This window comes from Callospermophilus lateralis, unplaced genomic scaffold, assembly GCF_048772815.1.
Source record: "Callospermophilus lateralis isolate mCalLat2 unplaced genomic scaffold, mCalLat2.hap1 Scaffold_43, whole genome shotgun sequence".
Classification (NCBI taxonomy): domain Eukaryota; kingdom Metazoa; phylum Chordata; class Mammalia; order Rodentia; family Sciuridae; genus Callospermophilus; species Callospermophilus lateralis.
In genome coordinates, this window is record NW_027514380.1 from 9,297,521 (window position 1) to 9,323,698 (window position 26,178).

A 26,178-nucleotide genomic window follows, 5' to 3' on the forward strand; every position below is an offset into this window, starting at 1 on the left:
TTCATCAATGTAATAGCTCACTTGAAGTTATGAAAACATTATCTTTATCATTAAATGGCAGTGAAAGTTCAAAATGTAATTAAATCATGGTGTGAAGATAACCATCAGAAACGAGTGACATGACTGGCAATTGGGAGATCTTTATAAAAGTCTTCAAGAATGTCTCTCCAAACTCTTTAAGTACATCACTCAAATTTCATTTTGTTTATCATATTTTTTTGGAGAAGACTTATGATGTTTACCTAATTTGGTGATGCTGGTTCCAATAATTATTATTATGTATTATATAATTTGCAGCAATGAACAAATGAGCTCATTGCTTCCAGCCCATCTATCCTCTAAGATTCATGTCACAACCTTGATATTACAAGACTGGCTGAATTGATGGTATAGATTTTACTGCTTTGGCTTGGATTTTATTCTCACATTCATTAACAAAAACAATTTGTCCTCTGAGGCCATCCCTTTCATCAAGTGCCAGGAGATCCTGCCAAATATAAAATGAGCCTAAATTTTCATTTCAATTCAAGAAATATTTTAATTTTCATTTCTGCATAGCTTCACACTTGCCTTTTCTTCTTCTTCTTCTTCTTTTTTTTTTTTTTTTTTTCCGCATAAGGCTAAGACACCTGCCGCAGTCTCTGGCTGGGCACAAATCACGAGTCTCCACACAGCTTGTAGATTCAAACAGCAATTCTTTATTCCCGAACTCACACCGGCCGTCTACAAACATGCTCTGGGGGAATCCACGTTCTCTGCCCAAATCCACTCCGCATGGGCTTCTGTCTCCCAAAATATACTGTCTGACCCTAAGCACTCAAGAGGAACTCAGCAGCAGGATACGCCCTATTCTAAAGGGGGAACACCCTAATCTCCTATTATGCTAAACTGCCCTATTCTAAAGGGGGAACACCCTAAACACGGATCCTGCCCTGGTCCTTGAGCAAGGTCACCTTTCAGAAGTCCTTCCACTAGACAGCATGGGAGTAAGCTGGCAAGGAATTTGTCATACCTACTTGGCTGATGGCTCCCAGCAGACACCTATTTAACCTATTGTTTAACCTTTATCTGGAATTTATATTCAACTGAAAAATGTTGATAGATGTCATGTTGACTTAATGCCAATAAAACTGGAATGTCATTTTTAAATGATATTAAAATTATTGGATAAATTCAGGGAATGGTCTTGGAAGTAAGCATTTAGGTTGAACTGAAGGATAATGTAAAGATTGTATATATTTTTCTAAGTTACTAGACTTTGTATCAAGTAAAGGGGGATATCTGGCATTTAAGACCTTTGTAAATGATAACTAAAATTGCCTTTTTTCTTGAATGTTTATAAAGATCAAGAAGATCAAGCTCAGGTAATTCAAATCAGTTTATATCTTTTACTTAAACAGACACATTATAATTTTATTTACTGAAGAACTGAAAATAATTCTTTTTCAGAATATAATAGTAGCTGTACTTTTATTTTAGGTCTTGGCAAAATCAAATGAATTCACATTTTTTTTATTGTGTGTATTTATTTCCTTCTCTACCTTGCATAACATGTATTTATATGTGTGAATCCAAATTAGTATAAACATGCCCATGTATGAATGTCCATTTAAGACAAGAGGGATAGAAGATTGCTTCTAGGGAAGCAATAAGTGGGTTCCCTACTATTGGTTCAAGGTAAACCTATGGACTAATGTAGTTTCAGGGGAAAAACTGCTATAGCTACAAGTTAATAATAATATCTTTAAACAAAGAAACACAAATCCCCTTTTGATATTTTCTCTGTTAGGTTATTCTTTGCCATCTTCCTCTTATATTTCTGTTGAACTTAGCCCACCCATTCCTGGGCTCACTCCTACAAGAGGGTTATATTTCCCACCCCATTGGATCAGGAAGGACCATGTGATTTGATTTGATAAATGAAATGTGAGTAGACAAGTGGTGTGGGCCATTCCTGAGCAGAAGCTCTAAGAGCCTTTCTCTCCCTCTGTCACTTCTCCTTTTCTCTGTCATGAGATCAACACATTCCACACTGGGGTTGCCCCGTTAGCATGGCTCTTAGAAGAAAGAGTACTTGAACAAGAGCTGAAAGTAATAAAGAGTGGCCTCAGATGAAGTACATTATTGTTTTTGACAGGTACTCTAAACCAGGATTTCTCAACCTTGACACTATTGATATTATACACTGCCCAATTTTTTATTGTGGTGCTCTGACCTGTCATTGTAGGATGTTTAGCAATGTCATTGGCCTGTACCCCTTAGATGTCTCCCACCACACTCTCCAAGTATCAAAGATGTCTCCAATATTATCAAATATCCCTTAAGAAGCAGAATTGCCCCAGGTACTATTTCCAATCTAGTAGTTCTTAAACTGGGGTCCCAGAGCCAGCAGAACCTGGGGATATGTTAGAAATGCAATTTCAGGACCTCAGACTACTGACTGAACAGTTGTGGGGCTGGAGCCAGGAAACTGTGTTTTAATACACCTTAAAGTGGTTTTGAACACTTAAATGTGAGGACAACTTGTGTAAGCAGATTGGTAGGTAAGCACTATTGCACAAGGAATGGGAAATTGATTTCATTTATAGGCAACAATTTTTTTTCATTCTTAGGCAACTCTTTTGACATCTAAAGTATGAAGACTCCCTTTTATGTGAATCTGTAAGGCTTTGGGGCACAATATCATAGACCAGTATAATACATGTCAAGCAAATGAAGTTGTATAGCTTCAATAAATTTCACTATAGTGTCATAACTTGAAAATTCAATGGGTCACAATAATTTGAAATGAAGAAAAAAAATATATTTTGTTTAGGAAACCCAAGAGCAGTGGCATTCAGTCCTTGTAATGTTTTAATAAAATTATTTTTTTTTAGAAACCTCAATTATCAGTTTCAAAGATATGTCATTTGTATTCATTTTATTTGAGCACATAGTAGATAAATATAATTTTAAAATAGTGAAAAATTGAGAATCAGCGTTCACAATTCACAGGTTTATTTATTTCCAGATTTTGTTACAATTAATAGCTGTTTTTTCCATTTGATTCCTTTTATGTGTCTGTAAAACAGATCTAAGTATTCTCTACCTTGAGTAGGGACAAATGGAGCAAAGTCAGTCATCATGCTTAAAAGTATAGGAATTACACATTATAATTCTAATTCAGAGTTAGGAGGTCAGGCATTTCCCCTAGTTGTGATTAGAAATAGAAGGTGGAAAATCACACATCAATTTTCCTACATTAGTTTTGAACATATAAGGATTTATGTATCAATTTGAATGATTCAGTTTATATTTCTTTGGATTTTCCACTTTCCCCTTTTCATAAAGGATATTTGTGAGTAGAAAATTTCCAAAGGTTTTTCTTTAATACTCTTAACGGTACACATCATATCTTTTGTACCATATATTTTGTGTTTTTTAATAATTTTTTGTAGTTATAGATTGACAGTATGTCTTTATTTTATTTTTTTATTTTTATGTGATGCTAAGGATTGAACCCAGTGCCTCACACATGTTAGGCAGTGTTCTCCACTGAGCTACAACCCCAGCCCAATAGATATATATTTTAATTGGTTGTTTTAGTCATACATGATAGTAGAATCCATTTTGATATATTATACAAGCATGGAATATATCTTGTTCTAATACAGACCCTAGTACCTCTCCTTCCCTTTCAATTTCCCCGCCTCATATATTTGTTTTTGAAAGTTTTCCTAAAATCAGAACTTCATCATGGTGACATCCAAGTCAAATACAAAATAAATATAAGGAATTTATCTTCTAGGTTTCTGTTTTATCAAAATGTAAAAAATTAAGCACTTATTATGCAGTGATAGGCTTATATAATACACATGAAAATTCTCAATTTCAAAAGACATAATATGCATTTTGTATTTTTTATCATATCACTATATTCTATACACTTGATCATATACTTCCAATAGTATGCTTTGAGTGGAAATATTGGAGGAAACCCTTTTGAGTTTCATTTTCCTATTGCTTTGCAGAAAGAAGAAATCTTGATTTTTATTGTCACACCAAGATTTTACGAAATAGCTTCGGAATAAAAATCCCTTGAACTTGTCATTTAAAAGATGAGGCATAGTCTTTCTCTTTAAAGCATTGGCGGGTAGAGGCATGCTCCGTTTTTTAGGTCCTTTACACTCCTGATTTTGATTTGTGCTGTAAAAGCACAACTCCCAACATTCAGAAGGCAGATCTGCCTGCTTCAGCTGCCTGCAGCTACAGAGAATTAGTCTGTCATTCTCAGCATCGGGGAGTGTGTGTAGTGTGTGTGAACGCGTGTGTGTTCATGTCTGAGGCTGGGGGCTGAGAGTCATTTAAATGTGCAGAGGGTTAATAGTATAGCATCTCGTTCAGGCTTGGCTTTGAAACCTGTGGCATTCTGGGCTGGACAGCTGCTTCCGTGCCTCTGTTTTAATTTAGCAGGATGTTTCCTGCCATGGCAGCCAGCAGCATCCACTGCAGCAGCAATGAAGAGCCATAGATCTGAGAATGCAGGTGGAATACTAAAATGCAAGAGGCTCGTGCAGGGCTGGGCTTCAGTGCTTAATTTCTGCTCTTACTGGGCTCCGATGCGGAGGTTGTACTTGCTGCTCTGTGTCAGCTCATTAGTAAAGGGTTGCGGACCCAGATCGGGTTAAGGGCTGGTGAGACGCAGGAGGGAAAAAAAAAAGAAAAAGCAAGAGGCTTCATTCGTGCTTCACTACCTCGCATATCGGAACAGAGAAGCAATCCAGGGAAATGTGGACCCAGCATCCTGCTGAGACATGTGATTGGATGAAGACTGGAAAACGTAGTTGGCTTCCTGGGCTACTTTTCAGCTGGAGCAGAGTCTTTGATGAACTCTTTTCTGCTTCAGATATATTTAAGCAAAATGTTTGTAAGTATTGCTGATCAGTGAAATGATGTGACAAGCTCAATTATGGGCAAATATTTATATGTTACATATTGCCAGAATCTTCGGTGAATGTTTGAGCCTGAGCTTTTATTGAAGTGCATATGTTAATTAAAACCAAAAGGGCTAGTTGCTATTCTAGTGTAAAAAGACAATATGCAGTCCAGTTGAAAGGAAGAAGACACTAGAAGAATCATGCAGCGGCCTGCTGAACTCTCTGTGTTTCGGAGCAAAGAAGTAAGGAAAAAGGGAGCTTGCCTTCAGAAACAGAAGTCTCTGACCAATCTCTCCCTCACCAGTGAGGGGGAGAGGAGACCCACTGTGCGCATTTCCAACTGGTTTGGCAATGCTGCAAAGGCAAGCCAGAGAGAATCCAGCTATGTGGAGAGGCGCTCACTGTCCAGGTTTCTCTCACGCTCTGTGCAGTCCCTGTACCACAGCAGCAGCTCAGGGACCTGGAACCTCCTGCCTACAGGAGGCAGCCAGTCATGCAGCGAGGACTTAGAGGACTGGCCTTCAAGAAGAGGCTTGGAAGGCGAGAGTGATGAAGATAGTAGGTCTGAAGAGGAAAATGTGTCCTCCAAGCCAAGCAGCCTGAGCAGAAGCTGGGCGGAAGAGGAGGGAGAAAGCTGCCTGCGAGAGGGGACAGCTCACCTGGACGAGGATGTGATCCTTACAATGCTGGGTGATCTGGAGCAGGCTCTTTACACTGACTTACTAGGTAAGTCTCCTTTGCTCCTAAATATGTGTATGGGATTTTAATAAATTTCATTTTTTCCTATAAAATCATTTGCATGAGTCAGATCTTCAGTTTTTCAGACTGATTTTTAAAAATATGATCACTTCCCTAAGCTTTAAAATTTCTTATATCTTGAATTTTTTTTTTTTTTTTTTTTTGTAAAGCTGAGCTGTGAGTACCAATTGTGAAGTCTAATTGAAGAATGTAAATACCAGCCATCTGCCATGGGCATTACTGGCCTGGTGTCCAGTATATTCCAGATATCCCTAAATAAATGTTAACATTTTAAAACTCCAGGTGTGTTTTTTACTTAGTCATTAATGGAGTCTATTTGTTCAGCTTCCCTCAAGGTGACCTTACCTCACATATGGAATGAATAATGTACAGCCCCCTGGGTATATTTACTGTGTAGTTAAGTTTCTTCTGCTGTCTCCAAGTTACCTGAATAGATGACCCTTTTTTAAACCTCAGTGACAAGCACCCCAAATTCTAGTAGCATGACAGAGATGCAGGGATATCTACTTCCTTTTATTTATGTGTGTGTGTGTGTGTGTGTGTGTGTGTGTGTGTGTGTGGCAAAAGCTGCTCATGCATGTGTTCATTATAACTACTTAAACTATGCAGATAACTATGAACTGTTTCCATACTTTACAAACTAGGCCTTTTGGATGATATGAGGCTCAGTAGTAACTTGTGAATGATCTTTAGCTATGAAGATGCCAGGTGATTCTTCAGCTTCATGATTAAACTTTCAGGGTCAACTTTGCCACTTATCCAAACAACTAAAATGTGAACATTTTGGTATTTCTAAATTCAGTGTTCTGCCAAAATATATTTACATCCTATAGTCCTTTCTTCAAAAATATCTATGTATGGAGCACACCACATTTTATGTCAATGTGTATTTTTACAAAGGACTTCACACAGGACTCCTTATATGCAAAAGAATTAAACCTGGCCAGTGATCTCTTTGTTTCTGATGCATGCAACTGATGCTAAATACAGACTTATTTTGATTCTTCCTGCAGCCCCTCCTGTTACAAGATGTTTTATGAGATTATCTGGGTTGCTTTAGTGAACCAGCTTTAGAAGAAGAAAGCATAGAGAGACAGCACAGGCAAATGTAGCTCAATTTTTCATGTCAGTTTGGCTTTAAAGGAGTAATGTTTCCACAGTTGTCTGAATGGTGATTTCCAAATCTGAATGTACCAGGTACTCAGACACCCAAGATTTACTTCTTCACTATTGTGTGATTTCTGTGATGAACTGTTTCCTATAAAAGAGCTCTCTGTACAGTACAAAGGCAAGAGGGAGTCTTAAACCTTGGGAATCTTTTTTCTTTCTTTCTTTCTTTTTTTTTTAAATCCTCTAGAACTGTTCATCAGGTAATATTCATCGTTGGCTTTTAAAATAGTTGCATTTATCTTGTTCTAAGTACCTCTTGTGTAAGTATTTTCAATAATATGAACAGAGTGCAATTCCCCTTGGCAGCATTTGTTGGTTGCTCCATTAAATTACAGCCTGCTGTGGGTGGGTGTATGTAAGAAACTCGCCTTTTTGTGCATAAAAAACTTGGATCATTACCATCAGAGGGCAATTTCTCAATAGAAGTCTGAATGTCATGGTTTTTGACAGAGCATCTGCTTATTGTATTTATGTGGTTATTCTCCTTATCAGCCCCTCCCCAACTGGTGCCAATATTCAAAAATTCAAGTACAAAGTATAGGGGAGAGTTCATTCAAATAACTTTGACATGAATAATCATATTTTCAAATAATTAAGCATTCCAGTTAAATCCCTTTATTTTGGTAAATATATCCAAGGTCACAACACAGGAATTTCAGATTTTCTACCACGTGTTTGACTAGGTTCTGCTTATGACTCAAAATGGCCTCTTCTAACTTAGTTTGTAGGCAGGACTCCTTGAGTTCAATTTTGTTCTCTTGGGTATTTGAATAAATTAGACAGACTCAGATCTATACTATAACCACATAGGAGAATATTTAAAGTGATAATCATATTTTTCTGTTTTCCCCAGAAACATCAGGATAATGCAACTAAATTTAAAATTTTCATCCAAATCATTGTTGGGATCATATATAAAACTTGGGTTATATTTCAAAATTTTTAAGTCGGGCAACTGTTCTCTAAGTAATAACATTTGTAATATAATAGTGTACAGGTTATAATTCTCTGAATCAGGTTCATTCCTATATAATTTGATTTTTATTAAAAGATGGCAGTGCTGGCAATGTTAATTATAATGTATATAATTAAAGCCTAAAAAGGGCAGAATTACACAAATTAAATGGTCTGTTTGCCACTAACTGATAATGCAAAAGTACCAAATTGAGCCTATTATTCTATGCTCCACTCATGGAAAATCCCTTATAAGCAATGAGAAAGCATTTTGCACCAATGTAAAAAAAAACTCAAGTGGATTTCAGAAAGTATCATTCTAGAAGATGGGTGGAAATCCCTACCAGGGTGTCTGACACATCAGAGGTGTCCTTCAGGAATAATAGTTGACTTTGAGATTATGCAAATGGGAAGAGATTCAACATTTTTGTGACTAAATAAATCTTCCATGTAAGTGTTTTTGCTTTTATGTATTTAGTAAACATCTAATTTTATGTGTGCCTTCATAATCAGCCTTTTCCATTCCCTGCTCCCAAGATCTCCTAGACATACATCATTTGAATACAAATTTATAGGACAGTTCAGACTGAGCAATCAATCCTAAAGGAATTGGTAAATGCACTTAGTTTTTATATGGCCTTTTGTGGGTCACTAAAAACATTTACAATAATATATTTTGCTTTGGTTATTATCTTACATGACATAAATAAGACAATGATTATGGTTCTCTCAGTAATTGTTGGGAGGACAAGGACCACATGTCTGATTATCGTGAGTGGTGCAATGTCATAAATGGAGGTCATGATGGAAAACATCAAAGGAGAGAGGGAGGTTCTGCTACTGAACACAAGGGACACCAAATAGCCAAGCAGTGAATTCAACTGGAGATATGCAAGGTGCTATCTAGAAAAAAGACATTTAAATAGAAATAGAGCAGATGTAAAAAAAATGTATTTAGCGAAAAAACTATAAAGTTCTAAAAATGAACATTAAAAAGATAATGAAAAAATTCAAATATCAACTTTAATATTATGCAAGCATTTGAGATGCAGCCTGATTATCTCATAGATGTTCTCCCAGAGGGAAGGGAATAAGGGATGGGTGGCATGTGATGGTGTTACCTAGCACTTGTCATGTAACATATTTCTCCTCCCTCCAATTCAAGTCCTCTCAATACTGTTAGACTTTAATGAGTTTGCATTTCTTGCCTTCGCCTAAAATCAAAGATTGTATATGGGTTTACTTCTCCAGTTTACCTGCTTCTTCACTATTTTTGATCCAGTTTGAATAAATCACTTTGTAGTGCCTGCCTTCCCTTTGTATATAATGATATTTATTTCCTACTCTTTATAAATTTCCTTATAAAACCTCTGTTTTTTTCCTTCAAAGTTCTACCAGATTATTTGAAAGTGAAAGACTTATTGATAACTATTTCTCAAATATAATACATCATGTTAAGAAGATAAGCAGAAGAATTTCCAGGGAGGATATAGTCAGAATCTCTAGGGTTTTCAACAGTTCTCAGTTCTAAAATAAATGTTCATCTATGGGATTAGAGGCTTCATGACCTGAGTTAATGTAGAAAAGTTTATGACATGTGTGGGAGGTCTTGAAATGTATTTTTTTATGCCTTAAAATATGTTTACTTGATTTTTTTAAAAGAAAAGATATTAGTGGTTTCACAGGGCTTGGAGTGGGTGATAGCCAAAGACTAGTTATTGAAATGATGAAAATGTCCCAAAATTAACTATAGTAATAGCTCTATATATTTAAATATATAATGAAAACAAGCAAATTGTATGTTTTAAGTGTGCAAATTGTATGTGTATTTTATCTCTATAAGATTGTTAAAAATTAATAAGAAAACACTTTCTCATTAAATTAAGAAAGAAAGAAAAATATCTTTACTTGAAGTTATTTAGTACTTCCAAAGTGTGAAATAATGCTATTATAAAGCATGTTTCAATTGTTCAAATAATTTGTAAAATAAAAGGAACAGATTGATAGACCGGCAGCAGAATGGTGATTGTTTTTGGCAAACGTCCAGGATGAGGAGTAATGAGCAAAGTAGTGATGTTTGGCTGAAAAAGATAATAAAGGAATTAGCAGGGTTTTTTTCCCCAGATTTCAGTGGCTGCAATGTAAAGATAATATATTTTGTCTATTTAGCTTCAAAGCCCCTGGGCCTATTGGATGGAAGTTAAAGGAAGACAAATTATTGCTTGTCCCCCTTTAACGTTTTCACAGTGACACTGGCCTACTACTGGAAGGAAAGGTGGACACCCCTCTGATGATGAAAGTTTTAGACAGATGCTGGTGACTGAGCTACCCATGAGACATGAATGAGTTCTGTGGCTGACAGGTCAAATGGAACCATCTCTGAAATCCTCACCAAATCTGTGATTATGGATGTTCAGTAGATACATTTGTTATATATTTTTAAAGTGTGGCCTGAATGCTAAGGAAGAGTGTTAGCAGATCCAATAGCTGCCTAGAAGTTCCCATCCCTCTCCACCCCAATGGAACAGAAGAAACATGTTGTTTTCTCTTCTTTTCATGTTCTTCTTTTTATCTAGATCCACGAGCTTCAAATGGAGGCTTTACTGGAAAGTATTTCATAGCCATAAACAAAATGGCTTAATGGCGAAATGACGTATATGGTTGTGTGCAGGCCAGCCTTGACCATACCCGCAGAGCGATTTGACTCATATCCATTAGACAGACATTTGGGGTTCAAGAACTTTACTTGAATTCTAGTGTCACCAGTGTGGATTTTGGTAAACTATAGAAAGTGGAGAAGTAATTAAAAATAAAGACATCCAATATTATGAATCTTGGTCCAGGAGTCTAATAAAATTAAAAACTCACGAAAGCTATTTAGCTTCTATGAGAAAAGGCCTCTTATGTATTTTAAAATCTAAATGTGTACTTGCTACATGAGCAGGTTTACCCTACCCATTCTAAGTATAGGTCATTATTGAGACAATTAATATACAAATAATCCTTTATATCATTCAATTTTAGATTAAGCCACATACAATGTATTTCTTTCTTTTCTTTTTCTTTTTTCTTTTCTTTCTTTTTTTTTTGGTACCCAGGATTGAACTCAGGGGCACTCTACCACTGAGCCACATCCCCACATCCCCATCCCTATTTTGTATTTTATAGAGAGACATGGTCTCACCAAGTTGCTTAGCACCTTGCTTTGCTGAGGCTAACTTTGAACTCACAACCCTCCTGCCTCCACCTCCTGAGCCATAGAGACATACAGTGTATTCCTGAGTGACTATTTTTGCAATGATTAGGGTCATAGAACTATAAGTGTTATTGTAATGTTTTTTTCCACTTAAATGTTACTACTTGTGAGGTTACATTTGTTTCTGTTCACATTTTATTTGTAGAAAGAAGAATTCTAATTTTCAGATGATAAGAGTTATTTGGAATTTCCTAACTATCTTTTGACTTTTAAGAAGAGGGCTTATATTGCCTGGCTATGTGTACAAATTATCCTAAGAACATTAATTGCATGAATTTATTATCATTCTTCTCTTCCAGGTGAAGACCCTGAAGCAAGAAGAATGAGAACAGTTAAAAACATTGCAGATTTGAGGCAGAATTTAGAAGAAACTATGTCTAGTCTTCATGGGACCCAAATAAGCCACAGGTTTTTCTCAATTCTGTGAATCTTTGGGCCAATAGAGAAAAAAACAATTACAGTCAAACACTTCATTTCTCTAATAATGATACAGAAGAAGTTTCACTTATCTTTTAGTATTTTCTCATTTGAATTTTACATGATAATCAATTAGCAATAATCCTTGAACTGAAAATTCTCAGCATATACCCAGAGATTTTTCCCCTTATCCATCTCTTCTGTATAATTTGCTGTTCAAACTGAATTAGCAGCTGCAACTACCCCATCACAACTAAGATTTTCATGCCTGTCCCAGAGAAGAGTGGCAGAAACTTTAATATGGGCCTAGGGAGGAGTGATAGAAATCATTCAAGCATGATTGCAATTAATTTTCAAGATAGGTCTCAGAAGGTTACAGTGGGTTCAGCTTAGAATTTGTTGGGAAAGTGAAACAAATTGGTTTTTATCCAAAATGTAATGATGACATTTCCTTTAAAAGAACAAACAAACAAACAAAAAATAACTGCAAATGAATTTCCCTTCCCACATTTTGACATCTGCAGAGGTGCTTAGAATCACAAATGAGTAATTTAGCTTTCATGAAAGTACTATGCTGCTAAAAAATGAGACTGTGTTCTTTTCTTGTCTTTGTGCATTTTTGGTCTGTGGCCCTAGTGAACCAGAGGTGGGTTATCTCTCACTTTTTATTTGACAGCACCCTGGAGACAACATTTGACAGCACCGTGACAACAGAAGTGAATGGACGGACCATACCTAACCTGACAAGTCGACCCACTCCCATGATCTGGAGGCTGGGCCAGGCATGTCCCCGCCTGCAGGCGGGCGATGCTCCCTCCATGGGTGCTGGCTACCCGCGTAGCGGTACCAGTCGGTTCATCCACACTGACCCCTCCAGGTTCATGTACACAACTCCTCTCCACAGAGCTGCCGTCTCACGGCTGGGAAACGTCACAGATTGACATGAGCGAGAAAGCAAGCAGCGACCTAGACATGTCTTCTGAAGTGGATGTTGGTGGATATATGAGCGATGGTGATATTCTTGGGAAAAGTCTCAGAACTGATGACATCAACAGTGGGTAAGTGGTCCTGATCTCAGCAGCACTATGTGAGGAGGGGAGGTGGCCTCTTGGAATACATTCCTGTGAAAACATGGGAGTTTCACTCACCTGATCCTTAGAAAAGCAAACAATCCAAGGTATACAGTACTGTTTCTGAGTCTTTCTTCTGCCCATACATGGAAAGTAAAATATCTGAGTTTTCTGTAGATTCTTTTTATTTAAGCTAGTAAATTTTCCTTTGGTTAGTTTTCAGAAACCCATGCGGCCTGTATTTTTCAGAGTGGTTTTCACATGCTCTCAGTAACAGATTTTGTAGTGAAGGATGTGGGAAGAAGACAGGAGGAGCTTTGCTGAACTTCTTGACTTTCTTTTTTGGCTCAGGTTGCCTCTAACAGCTTTGAAGAGAAAAAAATTTTTTTCTAGCATTCTTTGATTATATGCTTCCAATTAAATGAGGGAAAATAATTTTAGAGTAGAAAGTTTTGATCAATATATTCTCCTTCAATGGTATCAAACTTTTAAAAAATCTTAGTCTTTGTTTTTCTTCTGTCTTCTATTATATTCTCCCCTGTATTTTGACAGTTTGGAATCCTTGGTTTAATCAGAGAATGAGCCCTAATGCAGGCATAGGGTATTCTTTTAAACTGTCTTCTACTAATAATTGCCATTTTGAGCACTTCCTGTTATCTACCATATTTTGTTAAAGTGCTTAAATTTATTATTTCATTTAATCACCGCTCCAGCAATAACCCTTTTGGGGAGGAGATTTTTAGACATTCTTGCATATAATGAAACAGAGCCCAATTGGCCCAAATGGTGTACATAGGAAAGGCCAGACTTGCTTTAGAATCCAGGTATGTATGACTTAAAAACTGAGGCTCTGTAATTTATGGAAAAGTCTGCCAATGAACTTTACCTGTAATTTTCATGTGAGTCTGGGATTTGACCTACTCTCAATCTTTATTCATTTTAGAGGACCAGTGCAAGAAACCATTCTTCCATATGGGTAACCCTCCCTGATTTTATTGATGAAAAGCTTATGTTTGAATGATGACAAAAACTAAAAAAAAGAAAGAAAGAAAGAAAAAAGAGCTTTTGATCACATGTATTGCTCTGCTATGATATTCTGGTATTCACCCTATTGGAGTTTTAAACAATTTTAGAATAAGGGAAATGAATGATGAGGAGAGTAGATTGTAGTTTGGTTGTCATTGGAATCAGAGTGAAAACCAAATTCCTTTATATCATTGGACCCCTTGGGAACTTGGAACTTGTGTTACTCCAGTTCTTTTATTTACTTATTTTTGTTAGCTGGAATAAGAATAAAATTATAGCACCTTCATGAAGTTTTTCAGAATAAAAGAAATCATCAACAAAATTTCACTTATCCCAAAGTTTGCACAGTATTAAGTATTTGATAGTTTTATCCTCCTTCTTATCATTACATTTCTTATAGTTAATATAATAGAAACTGTACTTGTTTTTAGTTAGCATATTTATACATATGTAATGTGTCCTAGAAGGGAATACCCAGTCCAGGGAACATCATGGCAACATAGAAATATCCGAGACATAATCTTTCCCTCATATTTCCCTTTTTTCTTCTCCATTATTTCTGTTCTCCCTCCTATCTTCTCCATTCTTTTTCTATTTCTTTAAATGTGAATATATATGTATGTTCATGTTTTACATTCACTCTTCAAATCCATTGAATGAATATTTAATTTTATATACAAATATATATTCTATGTATGCACATATATTTATATATGTGCATATATATATATATGTGTATATATATATATATATATATATATATATATATATATATATATATATATAAGCAATTTCATTATTCCTGGTAGTTTTGTCTTATTATATGAGACACACAAGTACTGAATTAGTGAGCACTGAACCATTGCTCCTAGGGGAAGAATAGGTTTAGGTTCCTGCAAACTTCTGGTTACATTTTCATTAAATAATCAGTATATAACTGTGTTTTTTGAGTGTTTCTGCTTAAACACACTTTATTGAATACATACCCTTGATTCAGTAACATGGAAATCACAAACAACAATGCCACACCTCATGTCTAAATGAAGCTTGTCTAATGCATTTTCTCTGTGAGACACCTCTTAGCCTTTCTCGCACTTAGGAACACAGATGGCACCTCTGCACCACACCTAGAGGGTGTTTTAAGTCATAAGATTTCAAATAGAAAGGACCAAAATGTGAAAAGGTGGCACTAGACCATGAATAGGACATTTTGGGTGCTATGAGAGCTGAAACAAGTAGATCGAGTGTTCCCTTGTTTGGCCTCACCTGAAAACCCCTGAGACTTGAATTTTTCACTTTTCTGCATATGTCCACAAATGACTATGAAAGTAAAGCAAGTATTGATTTTGAGTATACAAATAAAATTTAGAAAAGTAGGCACATTCACAAATGCAGGGTTGTGAATGATAAGGATTGAGTGCATTTATGCACACAGCGCATCATGGGAGCAGCTTAAATCAGAAATCAGAGGAGCATCTGCAATACAACATGTGGATAATTTTGAGAGATTCAATAGATAAAAACTGAGCTAAATTCAGAATTAGAAGAAAGTGCTAAACTCTGGTATGAAATAGAAAGGAGTTTAGTTCTGTTTCCTGATTTAAATAACTGTAGATGAAGAAAATATGCTAAAAGAGAAAATTTGTAAGAAAAGTTTAAATACAGAAGGTGTAAGCCATTCAGTAAACTTGACAAAAAGATAATTTTTAGAACCAGTGGGAGAGTTGGGTCAGATGATATTCAGTCTTCTTTCTCCTAATTGAAAGGCATGGAAGATGAATATTTAAGGACAAATTCCAAGAGCTGGGGACTGTCAAAACAGGCCTCAACATCATCATCCTAGAAAGTTTGAACTGTGTACTATCAACAGTGGAAACTGCAACTTCATAGAGATTATGAAATAGTCACAGAACAGGACATGAAGAAGGTGATAGTTTTTGAAAGACCTGTTTGGTGGAAAATGGATACAAATGAGAAACTCTGGAACTATATTAAGAGTTCAGATTCAAGGTTAGAAGGCATTTGTGGGGGTGAAGGGAGAAAAATAATTGATGAGGGAGGCACTTGAAAGAAAAAATTTTGCAGGGATGATGATGGACTACACATGAGGATATATGGGAGGTAAAGAAATCAGTCAAGATACCTACATTGTAAACACGGGAGATAGTAAAGGATACCATTGAAGAAAATAGGATGAGAGAGGGAGCTGATTTTTTGTTGAGGGTGTAGATGCATTGGAAACAGTAGGATATAGTTTATGAAAAAAGCAAAAGTAGTGTCCAGGAGAGAGAGATATCTCAGTAGAAGATAGTGGACATTGTGGAGGCATGAGGCCTCCTGGGGAAAGAATGTACAAAGGGAAATCATAAATTAATAAACATATACACACATTTGTGTGTGTGTGTGTGTGTGTGTGTGTGAGTATGTATATATATAAATAAGTTTTATATATATATATATATATAAATTCAATTTTATATTCATACATGTGTACATATATATTTTATATATACATACACACATATGCACATACACATACATAACACATATATTGACATATTTGTATATATAAATTCAATTATATATATTCTTATAGAAGAATATATTTATATCTCTATATTTATATATATTCATATATATATGTATGTGTGTGTATGTATATTACAAAAATATTTGTTGAGTTCATTCTGTGTGTGAAGCAACATTCTGGGCACTGAGCGTGTAATAGTAAACAACAGATACACAGTACCTAACCACCCAAGTTCACATATTAACATTTTTTGTACTTGTGTAAGTGCTTATTTATTTAATAAGTAAATGTGTGTGTTTTTGTGTGCATAAGTATTCTGATTTTAAGGAACTATTTTAAACAACTGAGTTCTCATTAGGAATGTATATTACAGGCATACCTTCCTCAGGAACATTTGGTCTTTTCTAGAATACTACCTGTATTCGGTAATACTAATTTTGGTAACACAGCAATCTAAAAATTTCAGTAACATAGCACAAATAAGCTCATTCTCCTTTGCATAAAACCCTCCCTGGTGTTGTTGACCTGCAGTTAGGGCAGGTACACCACATAGTCATTCAGAGAGTAAGATGGTAATTCTACTATTATCAAGTCACCTTGGACATTGATATTCAGTAGGCAAATGACAAAAGAGATGAAGCACCATGGTGTAAGAATATTTTGTTTGCACCGGGCCTGGACATTTTGCAGATGAATTCCACCCACATTTTCTCTCCAGAAAACCACATGGCCACATCCAACTATAAGAGAAGCAAGAAAATATGGTTCAGCTGTGTGCACAGGAGGAGGAAGCTGGTTTGATGAGACACGGCCAGACTGCTGAATTGGCTATTGAGAAAAAGAAAATGTTTTAGATCCTTTGTCCTCTCTTACTTGTTTCATGGCTCCTTTGAAATCTGCTTCATACTTCTATACGCCTTCATTTTTGTTCCTTGAATCTTTCAAAGAATGCCTTGGACAGTCTCACAAAGGAGTCTCTTTAAATGGGCATTGGTGGCCCACATGTCCCGTGTCACAAATACCCCAAATCCTGTTTGAAAGCTTCCTCAGGAGATATTTACCTGCATGGGCTTATATATTTTTTTCTTTTCCATGTGAGAGGGCAGGAGAATGAAATTTAAAGCTCAAGTCAGTGCTGTTTCCTGTGTGGGGATGACTAGACATGGTTGACGGGATGGGGATGGTCTCAGCTCAAGGGTGTTTGGAGGATACTGACTGAAGGATAGCCAGGGGTGTGACACATTGCTCACCAGTGTATGTAATGTGCCCTTCTTGGCACCTGCAGGAGGGAGCCCAGTACCTCAGCTTAGAATTTAAATGTCAGGAGATGAAAGAGATGGAGCTATCCTAGAAAACATTTAAATTGATGATATTTTCTTTAAGTCATAAAAGGGGCTCAGAAATACCTGTGTAACAACTCATAAAAATATTAAATCAAAAAGTTCACTTTCTCTTGACAGTTTTTTAAGGTATGTTTTACTGTGTAAAGGAACAAAAGTCTTAATAGATACAGTAAAAAATGAGGATGTTTGATTTAGGATTTTTTTTCCCCTCATGTAACCCTAAGAATGCATGAAGTCAGTGCAAATGGGAATGAAGTTTCTTTTTTTTTCATGTGTTCTAGGTAGAAATAAAAAAAATTACTTGATTGGTATTCTGAGAATTCAAAATTTCTTGAAGCATGCAAAGACTTATCTCTTCTCTTTTTGAAATTACTTTACACACTTGGGAATGTGAATCTCTCAGTAATTAGGAATTAGTCAGAGTAAGGCCTCTTATTTATAATGAGTGTGAAAAAGTCTTCATTTATAAAGAGAAAAGGAACACTGGAAAATTAGGAGAAAAGTTACAGACTTTAATTGGGTGGAAATTGAAGTTACCTTTAGGCATCCCGGTTTTAAATATTATAAGCAATGCATGTAACCTTAAATTAAAATTCTCCTCAAACCACATGACTCAAATACAAAATAATTTAAGAATTCTGAGGCATGGAATTTAAGAAGGCTTTGCTTTAGCCTCCTAAGTTCTCCTTTAGTAAACTTTGAATGACTACAGTATGCATAACAGTGGGAAGATCAGGGTGCCTGAACTACTAAGAGGACTTCTGGTGAGCCCCTGATTCCTAATCTTAATTCTGCCTCTGATTTCATACTCAAGATGTGAGCCATTTTTTGTGAAGACAGAAATTTTAATGGTAAAAAAAAACACAGCTGGCAGCACTAGTCAACAATGGCATATTATTTATTGTATTCTGGGCAGTGTTTTATGATTGATCAGTTGATTGATACATCATCCTAAAATTTATACATCAGCACAGATAGCATGAAAAGATGCCCCCTATTGCAAATGTGCTAGCAAAGAAAACTATACTAATAATAGCTGACTGCTATGAACTTTTTTTTTTAATGATTGTATTAAAAAAAAAAAACCCTAGATGCTCAGAGAGAAGCTTGGGCAGGTAGACTATCTCATTGGGCCACTATGTCATGATATTTAAGAGGACAGACTGGAACCCGACTGGAAGAGAGCCAAAGGGCGGGAGAGTTAAAAAGGAGAAGATAATTAATTACAACAAAGATGATGACAAGGTACTGTCTCAACTCCCAAGAAGACACAGAGGATAGCAAAGGGACATCTGATGATACTAAGAGAAAAGAGCCTCAAATAGCAAACAGAAACTAACTTAAAGCACACAGAAATTGGCTGATGCTGGTAGGGATTTGGGCCACTTGACTAGTCAAGAGTGCGAGGGATGATGGTCACTTTATGACAGGAATATAGCAGTCTAAAACCTGTAAAGTATTCAAATGGCCCAACCATGGGTCTCTTTCAGGACAAGACCTACAGGAGGCTGACTGTTGGGAGTAGAATCACACTGAAGAGAGAGTGGCTGGCAATAAAGGTGCAAGCGGAGAAGGTCCTAACAAAAGTGGTAGAGGGCACTAGAGCAAAAGTCTGCAAAAGCAACCTACTACACAATTTTTAAATTTCACAGACATAACAGGGACTATTGCTATGTGAAATTAGAAAGCTACTTAAGCCAACCTTCCTTTTATTCAGAAAAGTTAATATTACATACCAAGAATGATCAAGACAAAATCACCAAGGTTAATTTCATATGTGCAGTGTATTTAACTAGACAATGACTAGTATCAGAGAGGAAGACAAAACAAAAAAGTAGAATCTAAGAAAATGAGCAAAACACATTAACATACGTTTTATATAAACATAAATGGCCTATAACAAAATAACAGTATGACCAACCTACTTAGTAATGGGGAACATGTAAATTAAAATGAAAATTAGACATCATTTCATGTGTCTCAGGTTATACAAAAATACCAAATATTGGCAAATTTCTCAAATAATGAACTGTCCCATCCACCAACAGGAGTTTTATTTCTGAAATTATTTTAAACATTATTTGGCATTGGATAGTAAAATAGGATATATTTATATATGTATGACCCAGAAATCCTGCTCCCAAATATAGACCTTAAATAAACTACTGCCAATAAACAGAGGGAAACATGCCCATAAACATTTATGGCAACACTGTTTGCATCTACAAGACTAAAACCAACTCACATTGATAGTCAAATAAATTTTAAAACTATAGTGCAGTTATAAAGTGGCACTCTACAGCTCTAAAATGTTATACATCAAAATGAACAAATTGTGAAAAATGTAAGTGAATATAAGTGAAAGAAGTCACAAAAGAACATCACATTATTTACATCACATCACATTGCAACCATGCAATTCTAAACAAAACAGTTTTGGAGATGTATATCCATATGGTTTAAATACCATGATTTAAACTCAGTAGCCAAGGAAGCAACATTATCTAAGAGTATGCTGACTATCTAGACCTGCTATCCCCATAGCATGGTGGTGGTTGGGTGATCTCAAAGACAGGAAGTGGGGGATTAGTAGGCCTTCCATCTCAGATCACTTTGCATAGTAGTTAAGATCATAGTTTCTAGTCAACTTTTCTAGATTCATTTATCAGCTCTGCCATGGTTGGTTGAGTGACCATATGCAAGTACTTAACATTTTAGCATTTGTTTTCTTCATTTCTGAAGTGTGGATAATAATGTGACTTTATTAAAGTAAGCTATTTAGAATGGGTCCTGGAAACAACTATTTTATGACAGTGACCAACTGTGGCATAATTGTTACTTATCAAAGTAAGTTTAGTAATGTTCCATTATTCCTATGACCTATAATTCTTCAAAAATGGTATTTACAAAATTATATCATCATTTTCTTATTTTGTGAGGGTTATGCACAGCCTGTGCAAAATACTGATAGCAAAAAAGAAAAACAAGTTTTATATTAGGCTACTTGTTGCAGTAAGAAACACTGATTTTCTAATGAAACTGAAAAGATGTTTTACTTCTTTCTGATGAGGAAAATGTTTTATACAGAAAAATATTAATAATTTATTTGGAGCAATTACTGAAAATCGATAATACAATTTGTTTATTAAGTTAAAATTATATAGAGGGGTTCCTTTAATTTGCTCTTGATTCATTAGACATTTTTCTTCAGGTACATGACAAATGGAGGGCTCAACCTGTACACTCGGAGTCTGAACCGAATACCAGACACAACTACTTCAAGAGATGTCATCCAGAGAGGTGTTCATGATGTGACCGTGGATGCAGACAGGTAATTCTGTCAGCATATGTGATGGTGAGGAGTGTGTGAGGCATTTTCTCAAATAAGGTCACAAAGGTTTTACAGAAGACACAAAGAAGGCTTTATTTTGACATGATGATCATTTTGGAATTTTTTGAAAACTAAAGTGATTTAGTTAGCGAGATCATTTTGACTTTGTGATAGTGAAAAATTGTGTTGCTGATGAGAAGACTTATGATTCTAATCTCTATAAAAGTAAAATTATAAACAGAATTACTTTCTATATTTGAGAAAATGCTGATTCTTCTTTTTTTTCTAATGCAAATACCCTCTGATTTACTGGGAAGTTAATGCTATAAGAATTAAAACTTATTTCACATCATTAGATACAAAGTTTGAAGTTTTTCTTGTCGGTATTGTTAAAAACATACAACTCTTGTTTTTGTCCTTTTTCTTTTCTCAAGGATTCACATAGCTTACCTCTCATCCTTGTGGTTTCCCAAATACTTTAGTTAAAGTTCTTTTAAATAATATGAAACATATTTGAGATTGATTCTTAGCAAATTAGTAAATAAGGCTTTTCAACAGTTCACTGATAAGAAAGCTCAAAAGCCAAAAAAAAAAAAAATTCCTCAAGGGTGTTTTTTCTTTATTTTTTTAAATTCATTAGGTATTCTCTCTAAAAGCTGTATTACTGAAATGCAATGCATTTAGATAATAGCACAAAACCAGCTAGCTGGAATAGCAAGGACTCAAGTTGTTGTTGTTGCTATAGTGAAGGCTTAGGTTCCCATCTGATCATCTTCTGGTAAGAATGTAGATGGCAATCAAGAATAGCTGAGTAATTCTTACTAGCAGATTGAAAATGCCCCCCCCCACACACAAAAGAAGAGGGTTTGCAGTAGCCAGCTATGATGTATTCTAAGTATTGTGTTGCTTAAAAAGGTTCCATGTCAATCCAATACCAACCCCATTTCCTTTTTAACCTAAGAAAAGATCACAAAATAAATGTAATCCTCATGGGCATGTTAGAGACTCCCTAGGAAATTTTATAATATATTCATAACAGTTAAAGCAAAAGGAAACATTTACAAAAGAGTATATTTTAAGTAGAGCCTTTGAAAAAAACATAAGATTTGTGACATACCCTGGAGAACCAGAAGGAATTTTGGGAATGGGATCATAGAGGCTCAAAATAATTTGGCATAAGAAGCATTGAATGTGATTCTGTTAGTGCACTGGGAATGTGGATGGGAATGACCAGAGATAAAGGACTTAGGGAGACATTCTAGGGTGTTTGGGCCTACAGATAATAATGAAAAATTTTTACTAATTATAATTAGCTTTTTAAATTTTTTCAAAGCAAAAGCATGCAATGGTTATTATAATCGTTGCATTTTTAAATGAACCTCCCACTGAAATATAAGATTAGTGGAGATGGTTGATACCAAGGCAGGTAGGTTGCTTAGGAAATGATTGTAAAAGTCCACATCAAGCTGTGTGTGGTGGCACATGCCTGTAGTCCCAGCAGCTTGGGAGGTTGAGGCAGGAGGATCATGAGTTCAAAGCCAGCCTCAGCAACTTAGTGAGGCACTTAGCAATTCAGGGAGATCCAGTCTCTAAATAAAATATAAAAAAGGAATGGGAATATTGCTGGGTTAAATTCCCAATACCAAAAAAAGAAAAAAAAGTCCAAGTGAAGAGTAGTTGAAGACATAAATGAAAAATGGCAGTGGGAATGGGTCTGGGGACACCCTTTATTTCTAGAGGAACTTGGGTTTGCCTGCTTGACTGCCATCAAAGGATACCTCAAAGTGAATGTCTTAAAAGACTTCATTTCTCACCGTTCTAGAGGCTAGAAATTTATGGCCACGAGTCAGCAAAGGTGGTTTCTGATGAGAACTTTAGTTTACAGATAGCCAAAAAACATAGTGCATATGACCAACTTAAGTTGGCAGCCCCCTTCTGCTCTAGAGGTTGCTGCCTTTGGGAAGACTTGAGTGTGGTTAAAAGGCCCAGGGTTGCCAAACCAGTTGAGGTTTCCAGTGAGGCTGAGTCTAGACTTTTGTGTAAAATCTAATTTGTAAATATTGGTAATTCTCCTAACAGATCTATAAGGACAATGAATAAAGATATTATCTTTCTTCAATAACAAATAATCTATATAAGCAAAGATGCTTATATAAAGCAGGAGACAATATTCTTGCTTATAGTTTTGAAAACTACTCATGTCCCTTAAAGCTTCTGACAGAGGTATAGCTGGTAATGCTACTGCCTGTTCAGAGAGAAAAATGCACCAGTGAGGAGAAGCTTCCCACCAGGTGCAAGTAACAGTGGTGAAATGATCTGAGCCACATCTCCAAGTTTTTTTTTTTGTTTGTTTGTTTGTTTTTTGTTTGTTTGTTTGTTTTTTGCTGTTGTTGTTTTAATGCAAGACAGCACAAATCCAAGGTCAGTTTTCCAGCCTTAGTATCTCTCAATGGAGCTGACCTTGGGCCAGCCTAAGGCCTTTTTTGGCAGTAACTAATTAAATCATGTTTAATCACTGTGTGAATTGACACTATGCACAGTAGAAGCACATTTGAATCTCTGATGTGGAGCGAGAAAATGAATCCTGAGAGCAAATTTGCCCTTAACATCTTAAGAGTAAATAAAGGAAGCTCAGACATTGGAGAGTCAGAAAGGTCAGGTCCGATGCAAAAACTGAGGAGGGTAAACTGAGCTAGGGTTAACTGATGATGGTTTTGAAATGGAGAGAAGGGGGAATAGGTAACAGTGTCAGATTCTGAAGAAATGTAGTTTGGCAACGACTTTCTTATTAGTGAGCGTATCAATATTAGTTTCAATGAAATCCTTAAGGAGTGTGTTAGGTTATAAGAGATGAGAAGGAAATAGAAGGTTAAGCGCAATGAAAGCAGAGGTGATCTTCACAAAGGTAACAGTAAAGGTAAGGAAGGTGGCCAGTTGAAAGTGATCACAAGGGATAAGAGGAAAATGACTTTGTCACTGGTTTTCTGTTTTGTTTGGGAGATGTAAAAATTCCAGCAGGCATTAAGAAAGTGAATTCCTAGACAAAATAATATGATAATTCTTTAAAAAAATTGGAAAAATCTAGCTAGAAATGATTGGGACTGTATAGATTTAACTCTTATACTCCCTTTCCAATTCATATGTTTAAGTCTAACTCTCATTTTGATGATATTTGGAGGTAGATTTTTGAGAGATGATCAGATAATGAAAGCAGAATCCTCCTGATTTAGTACCTTTACAAAAGAGATCCAAGATTGCTCCCTAGCACCTTCCACCATGTGAGGATACAGCAAAAAGATGGTGGTCTATGAACCAGGAAGTTAAGACCTCACTGGACACCAAATCTGCTGAATCCCTGATTTCTGATTTCCCAGCCTCCAGAACCATGAGAAATTTCTGTTGTTTGTTTATAAGCCATCAAGTCTGTGGCAGTTTGTTACAGAGACCTGAACAGACTAAGAAAAGAACTAAAATTGTAAGCACTATGAAGTTAGCTGAGGGGAGAGACCCTTCCCTCTCTGAAACAGAAAAAAGTGGTATTATCACTACTTTGGAGGTATGGGAAAATACCTGGAATTTATAATTCTACTTTCTCTGTAAAGTAGAAGCTAAGAAATTGCTGAGAGTGAGGAACATATGTGCAGGATGGGATATTGAGAAACTTATCAAAATTTGAAATTACAAGGTTTGCAGAGAGGCCTTGAAAGCCTCAGTAATAGAATAATAGCATTGTTGAGATCTAACTTACATGTAAAAATTTTTCTTGCGTACAATTCAGTGATTTTTAGTGAATTCATAGAGTTGTTCAAGCACTGGCACTGCCACATCCAGATTTACAACTTTCCCCCTTCCCCCAAAGATCTCTCAGTGCCATTTGCCATCAGTCTCCACTTTGACACTCAGCACTAGGCAACCACTTGAACACCTTCTGTTTTTATGGATTAGGGATATTTCATATGAATGGATTCATATAATCTTTTGCATATAGTTTCTTAGCACAATGTTTTTGAGGTCATACATGTTGTAATGTATCTCAGTAGTTGATTTTTTATTGCTGAATGATAGGTAGGATATACAGTTTTGTGTTTATCTGTTGGTGAGTTGATGAACAATTGAGTTGTTTCCACTATTTTAGCTCTTTTGTATGATGCTGCTATAAAATAATGGTGAAGTCTTAAATTCATAGTAAGGAGATCTGTGTTTTGCTTCTCCTTGATGGACACATTTAGATTGAATATCTAGGTCATACGACAAATTTGTGTTTAACTTTTTGTGAAATGGCCTCTTTTCCAAATTGCTATACCAACTCATTCCCATCATCAGTGCATAATATTTACAGTTTTCATCGTGGTCTACACTTGATAACAGTGATAGTTTTTAGTTTATTTATAGCTTCTTTGTTTAAATGTCTACTTAAACCTTTTGAGCATTTTAATTGATTTGTTTGGCCTCTATTTAGTGAATTTAACAAGTGTTTTAAAATACATTCTGTATGCAAGTTCTTTTACCAAATCATATCAGTTCATAGTTTATCTTTTTGTATTTTTAGTGATATAAAGCACAAAGTTTTAAATTTAGATTGTGTACTATTTAGTGCATTTTCTGTGCAAAGCATTCTTCACATAACTCAAGGCTAATAGTTAATACTTGAAACCATAAATTTATAATAGATTCAATCAGTATCTACTTTCTATAGTCTTACTCAGGAGTTTGCCTATAGGAGTAGGAAAAAAAAAGTATCTCACTGGATGGATCCTGAATTGGGAATTGAGTGGTTGAATTTAATTAGATGTGCTCCTTAGAGTATATATGAAGTGATTGAAAATTAGGCTTATGCTGAATTGAGATGGTTGTGAAGCAGAGCATGCTGTCTGTGAAACAAAAAGAATTCTACTGAAATGTTAGGAGTTTAGAAGAAGTCCATAGCATGTCTAATAAATGGAAGGGAATGAAAGAGCTTTATTAGCAGAAGAAAGTATTTGCCAGAGAATCAAATAAAAACATGAAGTCTAACATTTCAAAGGTAGCTATTTCCTGAATGATTGGAGCAGTTCCAAGCTATAGCCTGAGCTACTAAGTAGAATGTCACAGAAATCAAAGTTTGTTTGTGCAGGTGATTTATCCAAGCGTCTCTGTGATAACAGAGTCAATTTCAAGTAAGAGGAGACAGCTCCTGGTACCAAATGCTTTATGGCATATGAACAAAATCTCATAAATCATAGTCACAATGATACCTTGTCCATCAAACTGCTATCTAAACTAAAAGCCTAAATATAATGGCTGCTAACTTCAATTATAATCAATTTAACTATTCATACTTTTTAAAACTGATTTTTACATGTTTAATGATGACATTTTTAAAATAGAAAAGGGTCATATATTATAGAAATTATTATATTTGAATTA

At 35.7% G+C, this 26,178-nt stretch overlaps 1 protein-coding gene across 1 annotated transcript in view; it reads left to right on the top strand.

The window, feature by feature from the left end:
- Nucleotides 1-26,178, top strand: part of LOC143389129 (neuron navigator 3-like) — a 133,303-nt gene that overhangs the window by 95,648 nt on the left and 11,477 nt on the right. Inside the window, 4 exon segments of the mRNA XM_076842401.2 lie at nucleotides 11,355-11,463; nucleotides 12,149-12,400; nucleotides 12,402-12,530; nucleotides 20,653-20,772. Of these exon segments, the coding sequence (XP_076698516.2) occupies nucleotides 11,355-11,463; nucleotides 12,149-12,400; nucleotides 12,402-12,530; nucleotides 20,653-20,772 (610 nt within the window).